A 13,707-nucleotide genomic window follows, 5' to 3' on the forward strand; every position below is an offset into this window, starting at 1 on the left:
GTTAGGAGAGGCAAAATTAAAGGAATAAGCCTCAGGCTTGGAGCAGAGGGTAAGGGATTTGTGATACAGAGATTCAGTCCCTGGTCTCAGAAGAGGTCCCAGGGACATTCATTCTCTGCATGGGTGAGTTTTACCTTGGTAGGAACCTCCTCTGTTCCCTGTAATTGCAGTTCAGATCTGGCACAAATTCCCAGATTGCTGGAGCAGAGCTCCCCAGAGCAAAGGATGTGGCAAAAGACTCAACAGCTCAGGGTAGAAACACGCATCTCACCAATCCTCACATTTTTCTGCCATCCTGCATAGCAGATCACCAGCCCAGTGAGATAGCAGCTTTCATCGTGGTCTCCACACAATGGACAGGCATGGGAAGTCCAGGAGGTAGCACTATTTGGTCTTCATCTATCACTTCAAGGGAATCATGGGCTTTGCTGAGGAGCTGACATTATTGACAGTCGTGCCATTTTTTGGATGAGGAATCAGAGCTGTTTCATATTTACTTTTTTTCCTGGGTTTAAAGCATTTGAAATTGAGTTCTTTTGTACTGTCACGATGTCAAAGATTTGCTGAATTCAGAATGATTGTTTACATTAAGAAATCTCCTGGCATTTAAGACTCCAGTTCAGGGAAAGTAGAGTGTTGTACCATGTATTCAGAAATGTCTCTGACACCTTTGACTTTGGTTCCTCAGTGTCACTTCGCCAGTGACAGAATGGAGACCTTTGTTTGCCTTGGCCTGCATAAAAAACCAGGATATGATCAAATCCAGTTAATCACTCACAAATGTCTCATTTCTTGAATCTCTGAGGATGTGTAACACATTTTTGGGACTGCTCTTTGCTCCTTTGGCTTTTGTTATAAGTAAGTTAGTCAGGGAGAAATCAAATTTTGAGTTTCTTAAAAGGAAGTGGAGGAATCCTGGAACACACTAGGGCTCTGCAAATGTATGTTTAATCATTTAAAGAAATGTCTTTTGGCTAAAAGCTCTTACCAGTACTTGCAAGTTGCACTAAAAGCTATATGACTATATCATTCCCACAACTGATGTGAATTAGCGCCCTTGTTGGCGGCATGAGCAGAGGCATGCAGGCTTAGTGAGTACTAGGGACTGAATTACTCTCAAATTCATAGCGGCTTCATGCAGTACGGGTGAAGCGTCCTAGGGGTGACTCTGCTGATGGTTACACCAGCTCCTTATACAGCGGCATGCGTATAGAGAGATTCAGGCATGTCCTACCTGTCTTGTCTTTCTGTGTAAAGCATTTGGCTCTGCTGTGGAACCAGGCAGTTACAAACATCTCCTGTAAATATTTATACTGTGCTTAAAGCGAACACGCACTCTCCAACCAGAAGCAAACCAGCAGAGTGCATTTTTACACACGGCACGTGGTGGAACTCCCTGCTGCAAGATGTCACAGGGCAAAAAGTACATGGAGGCAGAGGCTTGAGCCCATTCGTAGTGAATCGGTCTATTCAGAGATGGTAGTGAGATGCGATGACCTGGGTGTAAATGGGGGTCAGCCAGCCGTGCAGAGCTGGAAGCTAATAGACATAGTGGAGGAGGATTGTTCTGTCCTTTCTCAGTGTCATTCATGTATATATTTATATACCTTTAACATTCACCACCAGCCACAGTTGGAGACAGGTTACTGGGCTACATGGATTTTAATAAACCCGTTAGTGGACTTCTTGCCTCTTTACTTCATACATCTAGCCTATCCTGAAAACAATGTGGGACTCTGACAATAAGTCGAAAGCTTTGGAGGGATTACACTGCATTATTGAGTCTGTGCTCAAAGCCCTTTGATGGCTCCCATTGACTCCAGTGGGATTTGGTTCAGACCTCAAGTATATAGGACTCCCTTAAGTAAACCCTTTCAAGGCCCGTTCCTGCTGCAGTACTTATCGGGCTCTTTGTTACTTCTGTGAATAGGAATGCGACCTTTACACTTCTAGCAAAGAGCCCTGGTTTACAGAACTAAATCTTTTTTGGGAGATATAAGGTTACCATCCCAGCTCCTCCCAACCCTGCTGTGCAGGTGGCTGAGTGGTTGGTGAAGCAATTCCTGAATCACTGCTGTTTTAGGCAGATAAGCACTGAGCTTCAGAGCTTCTTCATAAGCACGTGTCCATCCACGACGATGGGCAGCATGCACATCTGGGGTTGTAAGTTTTTCCAGTTCATGAGTCAAAGCCCTAGTAGTATTCTTTTTTTGCCACTGCAGGGTCATTCTGATATCTGTGTTAGAAGTTTATTTAGTCTGTGCACATACTAAGAATGGCCACAGTGGAAGATGAGACTAGCAGTTCATATAGGTTTTCTTTTATCCACTCAGTGCGTTGGCCATGTGAGGGGAGTGGTGGGGTAAATAAGATGGAAAAAGACCTTATCAGGCTGTATGCTGTCTCTTCCACTGGCCATTGCCACAGGCTGCAGTGGGCTACGTGGTGAATAGCTGAGTCTGAATTACAACAGATTGCATAACGTATCTTTCTTCCTTTTGAAGCTCGTCTAGCTTCTGGTACCCTTGCCTCCCAAACCTGTTATTCCAACAGGAGAAACTCAAGTGAGTGAGAGAAGCAGTTTGATTGACAGTGCTATTTTCTACCTGTATTTTAGGTCACTTCCTGGGTAACAACACTGTGATTGATGTACTGAGACAAGCAGGATTTGAAGTGGAGCACACCCCTCCTGGACAACCAATTGGAAAGTAAGCAGCTGCCCACAGATTATTAATCACTTTCTCTCATTTTCTTTTTTCTCTCCCTTTTTCTGTGACTGTGCAAGATTATTGCATTAGTATAGAGAATGGGTGACAGGGTGAGGAATCTCCCTTTCCCACCCAAGTTCCAGATAAAAAGTGCATTGTAAAGCATCCATTGTGTGAGTTTGGAAACACATGGAGCCTCAGAGGCTGGTATTTTCACTTGAGGACATTATTCCTATCACAGCGTCTTCACTATACCAGATCAGAAATGCCCCAGTTTGTTTCTGTTTTCAAGAAATATCTCATTCAGCTCCTTTTCCCCTATAGCTGTTTTGTGGTTTTCTGTCCATGGGTTTTTAGTTGCTTCTGCGTTGCAGGGCAGTAGATTGGCACCAGCTTCATTTTCCAGGCCTCTCTGTCAGGCTGTTCTTCTTCGGGTAGAATTTCAGTTGTGCCTGAAGGATCATATTTAATGTAGCAGGTGGACCCTGGAAAGTGTAGTGGGTGGGTAAAAAGCAATTCAGTGTTTCCTGAGCTTCTCCATCTATCTGGTCAAGTCGAGCAGGAAAGAAGGATTGATTACCAGGCTCTTGGTAATTTTTATTGGTTTAAGATTAAAATATGGCACAAATTGTCCTCAGCTGGTGAAACACTTCCTTCTTCCCCTAGACTTTTCTCTTTCCTGGCTATTTAGAGTAAGTCTCTGACAAAAAATGTCATAGACAATAAAACTGGGAGGGATGGTGAGAGACCATACAGCTTTGCAAAATTCGCCTTTCCCCTCCATTCTGCAGATAAAAATTGGCCAAGATTGCTCTGTCATAGGATTGTTATCCTCATTAGGAGAAAGTGTTAGCAGCATGCTCCTGTCCCTGGTGGGCAGACATGACATCGTCCAAATAGGAGGTGAGTTTCAGTATGGAGGATTAATCGCAGGACTAGTAGACCGTGTCTGAAAAAGCTATGTTTAATATAGTTGGAAAATCTGGCTGATCCAGCCTTGTTTATGAAACATCCGCAATGATTCATATAGACTATAATATGGCTCAACTGTACATAAGTGTGTTTGACAGAGCATTTATCCTAAATGCTTCTTGGAATACGTTGGGCAATAAAAGCTCAGCCTTAAGTAACAATTGCAAAAATAGGAAGAAAAAGCTATCGGACACAAGGAAGAGCGTTTATTCAGAGAAGGTTTAAGAAGAACTTTGGCAGAGGGAGAAAAATCAACATGGCACAGGGAAGAGCAGTAAACACTGTAGCTGACTGGAACTGGAAACTTTGGCTAAAATCAACAAAAATGTTTGTCTCTAAAAATACAGGAAAATATAAAAACCAAGCAAACTATACCAATGCTGAGGTCTACCGTTCCTAGGTGTCTTACAAAGAAACTTCTCTCTCAGGGAACCAGGCACTTTCCTTAGCTATTTTCATTTAGTTGAAAGTGTCATCTTCCCGTGAAAATTATTACAACTGGAAATTGTGAAACTATTAATTTACTGGCCTTGAGAAGAAAGAAAGATAGAGTAGTGTGAAAGATTTCGAAGAGTAGTCTTTGTTCCTTATGGTCTTGGGATATGTCTGTACACGTCATCACAGACTTCAAATAACGTGGTAGGGCAGGGAACTTGAAACGAAGCCACTGTTTAGTGTTGACTTATTTGCAGTATGGGGCATCACTGTGTATGCATTCCTCTACTTTGGCAGCAGCATCTCTTGTTCATGACGTCTTCCTTAAAATTGTCAGTCCCCAGGGAAAATGTATTTGAAAGCAAGTGGACTTGGACTGCTGCCTAGAACAATGCATATGTCCTCAGCTGAATTATCCTACACTCAGTAGCTTCTGTTCCCAGCTCCAGACTAGCGCATTGGGCAAGTGTGTCCCTTTGTCTGGACTACTACCTTCATTCCAGTAGGGTCTGTTCTGACCATTGAATATAAAAAACTTTATTAAAGGTTTATAGTGTTGTGCATGAGTACTGGATTGAGAGAAAGCATATGGTTGTACTCTATAAGGATTAGAAGCTCTGTGTGTTTTTCTATGGTCTGATGATCCAGGCAGATCAGCCAATCTCAGATGAGAATACAGGAGGAAAAGTAAATGGCATGGTAAAGAAATCCAGAGTTGCCACTAAGTTGTATTACTCAAGGTGCAGGAACAGTAGAATATTATATGATGTTTAAATAAAGTGGATTTAAGTATATTCACAGGAAACAACTTGCTGCCTTTAGGAAAAAAGAGACTCCCAAGCCCTGCACATCATCGACTTTATTTCCATTGTCCTGCAGCTGGGGCTGGACACATCAAAAATGCATGGGGATCCCCCTTAGAAACGAGAAGGCTGTTTCAAACCATTTTGTCCTTCTTTTTTATAATAGCTTGTGTTTTACAATTTCCAGAGTTACAACAAAAATTGACTGGCATATTCAGAAAGCACAGCCATTCCATTTTTGTGATGCTGGGGTTATGTTGCTGTAATTGAGAGTCAAGGAAACGTGCATTTTTGTATACTCTTCTTTTTTGGCTCTCCTCTCTCTTTTTTAAAAGATGAGATATAAACATTTGAAAACAGTTAGGCCCAGAAGAGGAATTGTTTGGGGATTGCAGCTATACTAACTACATGTATATACAGAATAAACAAGTACAAGCACAACAAATTTTTTGCTGCTTCCAAGCAGAAATTGTTTTATGGATTATAGAGATGCAGGTGTTTTTGTCTTGATTCTTGTGGAGCCATACGTGAAATAAGAGGTATTTTTCTCCTCTGTTCGAACCCAAGAGACATTTCTGCTTTACTTCCAAAGTTGTAGAAGGGAGTCGAGCCCACAGCATTGCATTCTGGCACTGACAAGTGAAAAACCGGATAGTTTTCAGAGAAGATCAGCTGAACTCTAATGCAGAGATTGGAGGGGGTGGACAGCACGTGGGAAAAATGCAAGGGTTGGAAAAAACTGAAGCAGCTGCATGCTTATGCTTTGACCAAGGGAATTCAAAAAAGGATTGTTATGGGTGGATTGTGTGCAGAAGGACGAAGGGGAGCAATTTGAGCTGGCACATAGAAATGTTTAGAGGTGTATCCTGTTGAAACTGAGGGTGGTTTTGGCTGAATATCAGTGATTTCTTGCTAGTAATTTGTAAGACAGTCTTTTTGAGGTTAAGTCAGAAGCCCTATTAATTGGAACAATGAGACTAAATTCAGCAGAACATTCATGCTATGTCCTGCTTACTACCAATGCTGCCTTGTAAAAAAAAAAAAAAAAGTATTTTTTTCTTTAATATCTCCATTCCTAGAACAGTATGATTGTTATTATTATTGAAATTATTACTGGTCTGATCTTTATTGTTCAATAATAATGAAGCAGTGGTACCACAAATAAGTGGGGTAGTCCGATATGACATTAAAGCTCTGCCGTCCATTTCAGTTTCAGAAAGGACAAGAGAATCTCATTTAGAAAAGAACTGGTACTGTTCCTGTGTATCGGAAAAGCCTTGGTAAGAGTGAAACAGGACAAAGACCAAAAATGTTTATGTTTTCAGTTACATACAGGCTGCGTGAAGCCAAAAGATTATTGGCTTCCTCTGTCCAGAATGCTAAGCATGGGTTGTGAAATGGCTGCTCTTTAAGCCGACCAAAATGAATACCTGGAGTCTCACATTTCTGTTGTTTAGTGACAAGCACAAGTTTGAGCCAAGTTCTCCCTTTCTTAAAGTACTGGTGAGAAGGAAAGTGAGATTTTGGCAGGCTAGGAGAGAGAGCCAAGACACAGAGGGGTTTGATGGCTCCAGAATCATGAACTGGTGAAGTTCATATAAAGTACATCTAGCTGGTGTGGAGTTATTTGGGATCTCTCACTGGCTGGATTTCTGAAATCTCCTGGCTCACATTGATCTGCCTCGCTACCCAGTATGGATTTTCCTGAGACTCTTCTAGAAACCCACAAGTTTACTATTCAAAATGCCTTCTTTAAAGCTCAATATCTTTCTGTAGAAGAAGCGCTGTTGTACTCAGCATGCAGAACAATGCCATAAACCATACAGAACTTATCCTCTTGTTGGCTTCATTTCTCTATTTTGTTGCTTGAGAGAAAGTGTCCTGAATTTGTTCACCTGACAACCTTCAACAGCATTCGTATTTGCTTCTCATTTTGCTGGCTGTCCTCCTTGTCCCCAGATAAAGACCCTGGAAAATGAATAGCTGAATCCACATCTCATTGCTTTGCCCTGAGATAAGAAAGGCAACTTTTTTTTTTTTTAATGAGACTTCAGCCAATTGGCCATCCGTGCCCCTTTCTGTCCTCAGAAAACAGGACTGCATGCTTGGGTTAGGAAGAGAGAAGGAGATGGGAGAAAGTTTCCCCTCAGATGGATTCCAGTGACTTGATTAGATAAAGGGCCACAGCTGCTTCACATTTAATTGAAAACAGACAAATTGCAAGATCAGTCCCGGAAGCACCTGTGTCCATGATGACTCCATTGTTACTGGGTTCTCGGAATCCGCTCTGACCTTCTGCCACACGCTAAGCCCTGATGTACTGCACACCGTTCTCTCAGCCACAGAAACATGAGGCTGTGCTCATTTCTATCAGACTACTCTTTTCGATAGTATGCTCAATGCTACCTTTTTTTCAGAATGGGACAATTCAGGACAAGCTTTAATTTCTTCCCATCTGAGAGTTTATTGTGGAAACTAATCACCCTTCCTCCTTACGTTTGAACTTCCTGGTGCAGTCGAAGCAACATGTCTTTGCTTCCGTAGTTTATTCCTTTTCTTCTTTCTGAAGTAAAGAGCTTGCTCCTTCACCTTTTCCTATAGCATCCTACAGGTTGGATTCTGCGTCCCCTGCTCAGCGTTGTCTCATGGTGGAAGTTTCTTTGCTTCACTTTCTCAATTCACTTTCTCGATTCACACTTTGCTTCTCGATGGAAGCACACCCAGTCCGCACAATAATACAGCCTTTTCACTCCATTAGGATCCGTAACCTTCAAAAGGTAATGTGCAGAGATGGGTTAATGTTTGACATAACATACTCTGCAGCCCCAAATTGGTAAAAGTGCCAATGCAGTAGATTACATCCCAGAAACTTACAGATGCCATCAGGAGTCTCCTAGCAGTTGCCATGTTCCTTGGGATGTCCAAGTAACTTCTGGTGCCAGCTTGGCAAGGTTGCTCCACTCTGCTTAGCTGTTAGTGGTCAGGGTGTGTTTGGGAGAATGTCAAAGTTGTCGTGAAGTAAGTAACATTTTATTTAGAAAAAGGGAATTGGAAGGAAAAAAAATGAGCTGTGATACTTTCATTGGGAACAACTGGGTTAATTGAGAAAAAAAGAAGAGCTGCAGAGATGTTAGCCCATCTCTAGATCTCATCTCTTCTGAAACAGGGAAAAATGCACACTTTGTGGGTTTATTTTTTTTTTCTGTGGGTGGAATAATCTCTCCATTGGGATGCTGCAGTTCTTCTTAATCCTATTGTGAACCTTTGGATCTTTCACTTGTTCTGAGCCTGATGATCATACTCCCTTCACTAGCTTCCTTCCCTCAGAAGAAAAGCGAACCCATTATTTAGGGAGGTTTCTCTGACAGCATAATTTGCGGTAAGAGGTGTATAGGGATTGAATGGGGCTCATCTGCGTGCGTTGGCAAATTTATTGCCTCATCTAACATTGGAGAATACAACTACTCAATGCTTAAAATATTTAGTCACAAAAGTAGTCAAGAGATCCCCACATGCCTTTAAAATGTCTTCCTTTGCTATTTAATTGTATTTGTGTCTATAATTACCTTACAGCCAGAATGCATAGGGTATGAGCCAGCTAAAGTAAGTGTTAGGGGAAAGAAATAGAAGAAAAGCTCCAAGATGTGGTAGAGAAGAAAAGTCAACTCTTGAGTTCTCTTCCCTAGAAACTTAATTATCATTTCCTGAGCAGCACATTACTTAGGGCCAGTGCATCCACATGTTCTTTAGGCCACCTTTAAACACTGAAAACCTTCTAAAATTATGGTGTTAAAAAAAAAAAAAAAGAGCAAGATAATTCATGGCATTGGTGAAAGAATATGGATCAGAACTTCTCAGGAATTTGCATTTGACTAGTTTTCCTCATGGGACATACAATTTTCTCTCTTATCAGGTTTGATCCTTGGCAAAATTTCTGGTTTCTTTTGGGAAAAAAAAAAAGTTTCGTATTCCATATCATTCTGTTCCTTGGAAATTTGCGCACAGGGTCGCTGGGAAACCTGGCTTTCCTTCTTTTTGCTCAAGGGCATCTTGATTGCTGAGCTAAGGTTTCTATTTTTTTTGCTGCTCTGCAGCCCATCAGTTTTACCAGATCTATATCTCATGCTTCATAAACTATCTAATAGCCAACTTACCGAGCCTTGGAGACTTCAGAAGTTCAGAGCTAATTCTTACTTTGTTTCCAAATTTTGGAGTTCTTGTTTCCACAGGAGCAGCTGATTTTTCATCCTCTGTGTGCTTCCCAACGATTCTAATGCAGATCTTTTCACCCTGAGGTTCTTAGTATGAGATAAAAATTCTGGCATATAGTTTCTAGAGATGAAGCTGATCCAAACTTTATTGAAGTCAGCAACAAGGCTTCCATCAGTGCCAGTAGCTTCTAGAGGTCATTGTTAACATGAGATTGTGGCTGATTGTCTCCTATCTGTGGTTGTGAGGAGCTATGAGAGAATTGGCAGAAAACTAAGAGTATGTTCACACAGTTGGGCAGATGCTTCCTATAGTCCATGTAAAAACACTGTCTTTTCCAGCAGACTGCTCATGGGTGTCTTGGAGTGTTGTCCCAACTTCCTTACAGTCAGTATCTGGCTACTTTTAGGTGACTAATTGTTACATGAGATTATTTCCTCTCCTATTTGAAGGACTGATTACTAGCTGGTCGAGGGAGATGGTTTTCCAGCTCTACTCCACACTGGTGTAGTCCCACCTTGAGTGCTCTGTGCAGTTTTGGGCGCCACAGTAGAAAAAGAATATAAAGCTACTGGAGAGTGTCCAGAGGAGGGCCACAAAGTTAGTGAAGGGTTTATAGGAGAAGCCATATGAGGAACAGCTGAAGTCACTTGATCTGAGTGAAATCACTTTAGCCTGGAGAAGAAGAGACTGAGGGGATTCCTCATAGTGGTCTACAGCTTCCTCACAAAGGGAAGAGGAAGAGGAGGAGGCCCTGATCTTTTCTCTCTGACGACCAGTGATAGGACCTGAGTGAATGGCAGGAAGATGTGTTAGGGAAGGTTTAGGTTGGATATTAGGAAAAAGTTCTTCACTCAGACAATGGTGGAACACTGGAACAGTCTCCCCAGGGCCGCAGTCACGGTGCCAAGCCTGACAATATTCAAGAAGCATTTGGACAATCCCCTCAGACACATGGTGTGAATGTTGGGGTTGTCCTGTGCAGGAACAGGAGTTGGATTCAATGATCCTTCTGGGTCTCTTCCAACCCAGGACATTCTGTGATTCTGTGACTTGGGCCCCATGTTCAAGTCAGACACTGTCGTTAAACTACTTAAACCTTTGGAAGAATTACCCTACCCTCTCTCCAGCATTATATTGAAACAGTGAGGTTGTGCGAGTTTTGTGTTTGTGTATTCAGCCTGCACTTGTCCTGTGGATTGATGGCCTCCATCTCAAGTGATATCAATCTGGGCTGAAGTGCAGCTGCACTTTGTAACAGCTCAAGAGGCAGAAAGGTATCAAGTGGTATTGTGTGGTTTGAAAGATGTCGTTTATCTAAGGAAGTTTGTGGTCTGTTCGCTGTCACTCTGTCTTTGCAATGCAGGCTTCCTTTACCTTCACTATCACAGTGTCAGACAAAGAGACCTCACACGTTAGGACAGATAGCTTTTCCGCTTCCAGATCTGACTTCTTTACCTTCACCAAGTTGGTTGTGTATTGTGCTGCAATCAGTAGAGCAACTTAATTCAGTATAAGTGTAATTGCTAATAATTTTGCTTTGCTCATGAATCTTTAACATTCACGAGTTCCTAAAAAAAGGAACATGAAGAAAGGGAGTCAATTACTTTTTTCATTGATACTTCTACTTGAAATTCCTTCAAGAATACTGCCTTTAAGGAAAACGATAGGGGTTACAGTTTTCTATGTAGGAATACACGAACAAGTATATTTTCCATCTTTCATGGATAATTAGCTGTTCATAGGGACATTCTTCACATTTTAAATGGGGTTAGTAGCCCTCCAAAGCAACGTTGTGTAATTGGCAGCGTGGGCACATGACTCCTTGTGGGTAGATCTTGTTGTGACAAGCTGTGAAAGTTACTGGAAACTTTTGGAATTGCCCTCACAAGTAGAAGGTCACTCTTGTGTACATATGCAATGTGATACTGTGTCATTTCTTGTTGATTTCAGTACAAAATAGTCTCACTTTTAACAACTCGTGTTGTCTCAGCCAAGCCAGGTGGCTTCATACTGGCCATGAGCCAGCTTTGGGTCTGAAGTGACTGTGTGAGTGTCCCCCTAGGACAACCTAGTGAAGGGTCAGACTTGAGAAGCACGTGTATCAACTGTTCCTCCTAGTTAACCGCTAGTAGTAGGAGCAGGAATGCAAAAAAGGTAAGTTCTTACAACAGGACTAGTAAATTAAAAATGGTGAATATATGAACACTTGTCACAGTAAATAACTTAGAAACTGGAGTGCATTTTCATGACATAATCTTTGAATCATTTTTATGATAAGTTCAAATAAATTCTCATGTAATCTGTAAAGTATGTAAAGGGTTTAATTCATGCAGTAAACCATGTGTAGGGAATACTGTATCCAGCTCCAGATCAGATATCCTTCAGAGAAGCTTTAAGGTTTTAAAATCCTTCCACAAGCTAAACTGATCTCCAGAACTTTTGGAGGTTCACCCTTCTCTGGAGCTCATGCTCCATGCAAGTGAATTTCATGCCAATATGTTTCCCATTTCCTGGGGATTAAATTGCTGTGTTTGATGACTCAGGACTTCCCAAGGAAGCAACCCAGTCACTCTATGTGAAGGAGCCTCTGTTGTCTCAGAGGACGTCTTCTCTTGTGCGGTGATTCATGATTTCAGAGCAGAGGTTCAGCACTCCCTTTTTTTTTTTTCTTCCTACAAAGTTAATTAATAAAACAAATTTCTGTTAATGGGTGTTGAAAGACTTCGACCTTCCACCTACACTCCCAAATGCTCCACATTCCAGGGAGAATGAAAAATGGACCTGTGAATAGAAACAGGAGGGAAGAAAAACAGATCAGATGCTCTATATGGCTGTAGACACAGTGGTTGTCAGTTGATATGATGGAAGAACATCCTCAATGAAGACAATTTCCTGCAAATGTGGTTGCTAAAAATAGACTGCTAGAGGAATCCAATTTCAGAGTTAATACATGCAAATTTAAAGAGAAAGATTGGGCATGGAGCGTGTGTGACAGAAACCGAAATATCTGTTTGGGCTTCCACTTTGACCTTTTGTTCTGGCTGATGGGCTTGTGTATTGTAGTTTTTCTGCTTGTGAAAGTCCTTTGCCACTGTGACATAACTCTGAGACTCCGGCTGGTCAGGAGAAGCACCTGGAGAATTTACCCTCTTGTGGCTACTGTGGACCTGGCTATGCCCATCTGGCTGCCTCATCTGTAGCCCCACATAGAACAGAATTTTTCATCAGCACCAAAAATTAGCCTAAATTTGCACCCAACATGGTCATAATTCTTATTGACTTCAATGAGAAAACAGTTGGTCCCACAGGGGCAGAATTGAAAGAATTTCCTCTTCCTACTGCTGTATGGTTTGTCTGATCAGTTCATAACTCTGCAGTGTTGCTCTGCTGGTGGCAGTTTAGAGACCTCATTTGGTGCTCTTATTTGTGGGCAAGAGCATGCTGAAGGTGTTCTCCGGTGACTGCGTCAAGTCAAGGATACTAAAATGTTCCTGCTAACCTGCAGCAACTGGGCAACAAAGTCATAGACAGTCTCTGAGCACTCTGGTATCTAGTGCCCTGTTTGGCCACTAGATTTGAATCTCCTGTCATCTGACTCCAGCTTCACATTTCAAAATTACTCTTGCAAAAATAAAGGCAGCCACAGAAATACCTCTGTTGAGACAGCACATCCCTGTTTATGTTTGAATGGCCGATACAAATCTGAAATCCCCAGCGATCAAAGTGCATATTCACTGAGATGAGCCCCATGTTGTGTTTGAAGTGAGCACAGCACTTTGAAACAAGGATGAAGCAGTAATAAATCAGGATGAAGGATGTGGGGCATTAGCTACTTTACATGAAATCCCTGATGGAAAGATGTGGCCAGTGTTCCAAAGTTCTCCTTGGAGAGTGCTCGGAAGTTGCATACCAGCCTATTTGTGGAAAGCTAAACAGTTCCCTATTGTCCTTGATGTGAAACGCTTCCCAGATAAACACTTTCCCCCTCCAGTGAAGAAAAATGATACAGCCTGTCCAGCGCTCTAACACAGAGGACTACACTGGGCTGCTACTCAGCCTCTGCAAAGTTGCTGGTTTCTGTTGGCATTGAGCTTTGCTGAGGGCTGGAGTTCATATACATGCCAGCATCGTTAAGAAAAGGCTAAGTTATAGAGTGAGACTGGGATAATCTTCAAGGATTTAATAACGTTGTGTGCCTGCATCTTTGCGTCTCTGTGTTCATTATACCCCTGGAATGTAAATCCCAATCCACAGTGGCTAAACAAGGTTCACATGGATCTCAAATACTTTTGTGGTATTCTCTTCTCCTGATTTCTGAAGGGGAAGGAAAACATTACTAGCTGAAATAAACTCACATGGTTCTTGACAAGGAGACCAGTAAACCTCTGCTACTGCAGTGGATTTAGGTTGTAACATTGCCTGCATTTTAAGTCATTTGAAGGAATTATTCCTAACACCCACGGAGTCAAGGCATCATATTCCAGCACAGGGAAGATCCAGAAGTCCCTGTATGAACTTCAGAGAGAAAAAAGGATTTCTAAAATCAGCAGTTCTGAGAATCAAGGCTGTCTCACACC

General features: G+C 41.9%; 1 protein-coding gene across 1 annotated transcript in view; it reads left to right on the forward strand.

The window, feature by feature from the left end:
* Positions 1–13,707, forward strand: part of TRABD2B (TraB domain containing 2B) — a 297,563-nt gene that overhangs the window by 239,867 nt on the left and 43,989 nt on the right. Inside the window, exon 5 of the mRNA XM_009561919.2 lies at positions 2,618–2,708. Coding sequence (XP_009560214.2) covers positions 2,618–2,708 — 91 coding nt within the window. The remainder of the gene's footprint in view (positions 1–2,617; positions 2,709–13,707) is intronic.

This window comes from Cuculus canorus, chromosome 8 (assembly GCF_017976375.1).
Source record: "Cuculus canorus isolate bCucCan1 chromosome 8, bCucCan1.pri, whole genome shotgun sequence".
Classification (NCBI taxonomy): domain Eukaryota; kingdom Metazoa; phylum Chordata; class Aves; order Cuculiformes; family Cuculidae; genus Cuculus; species Cuculus canorus.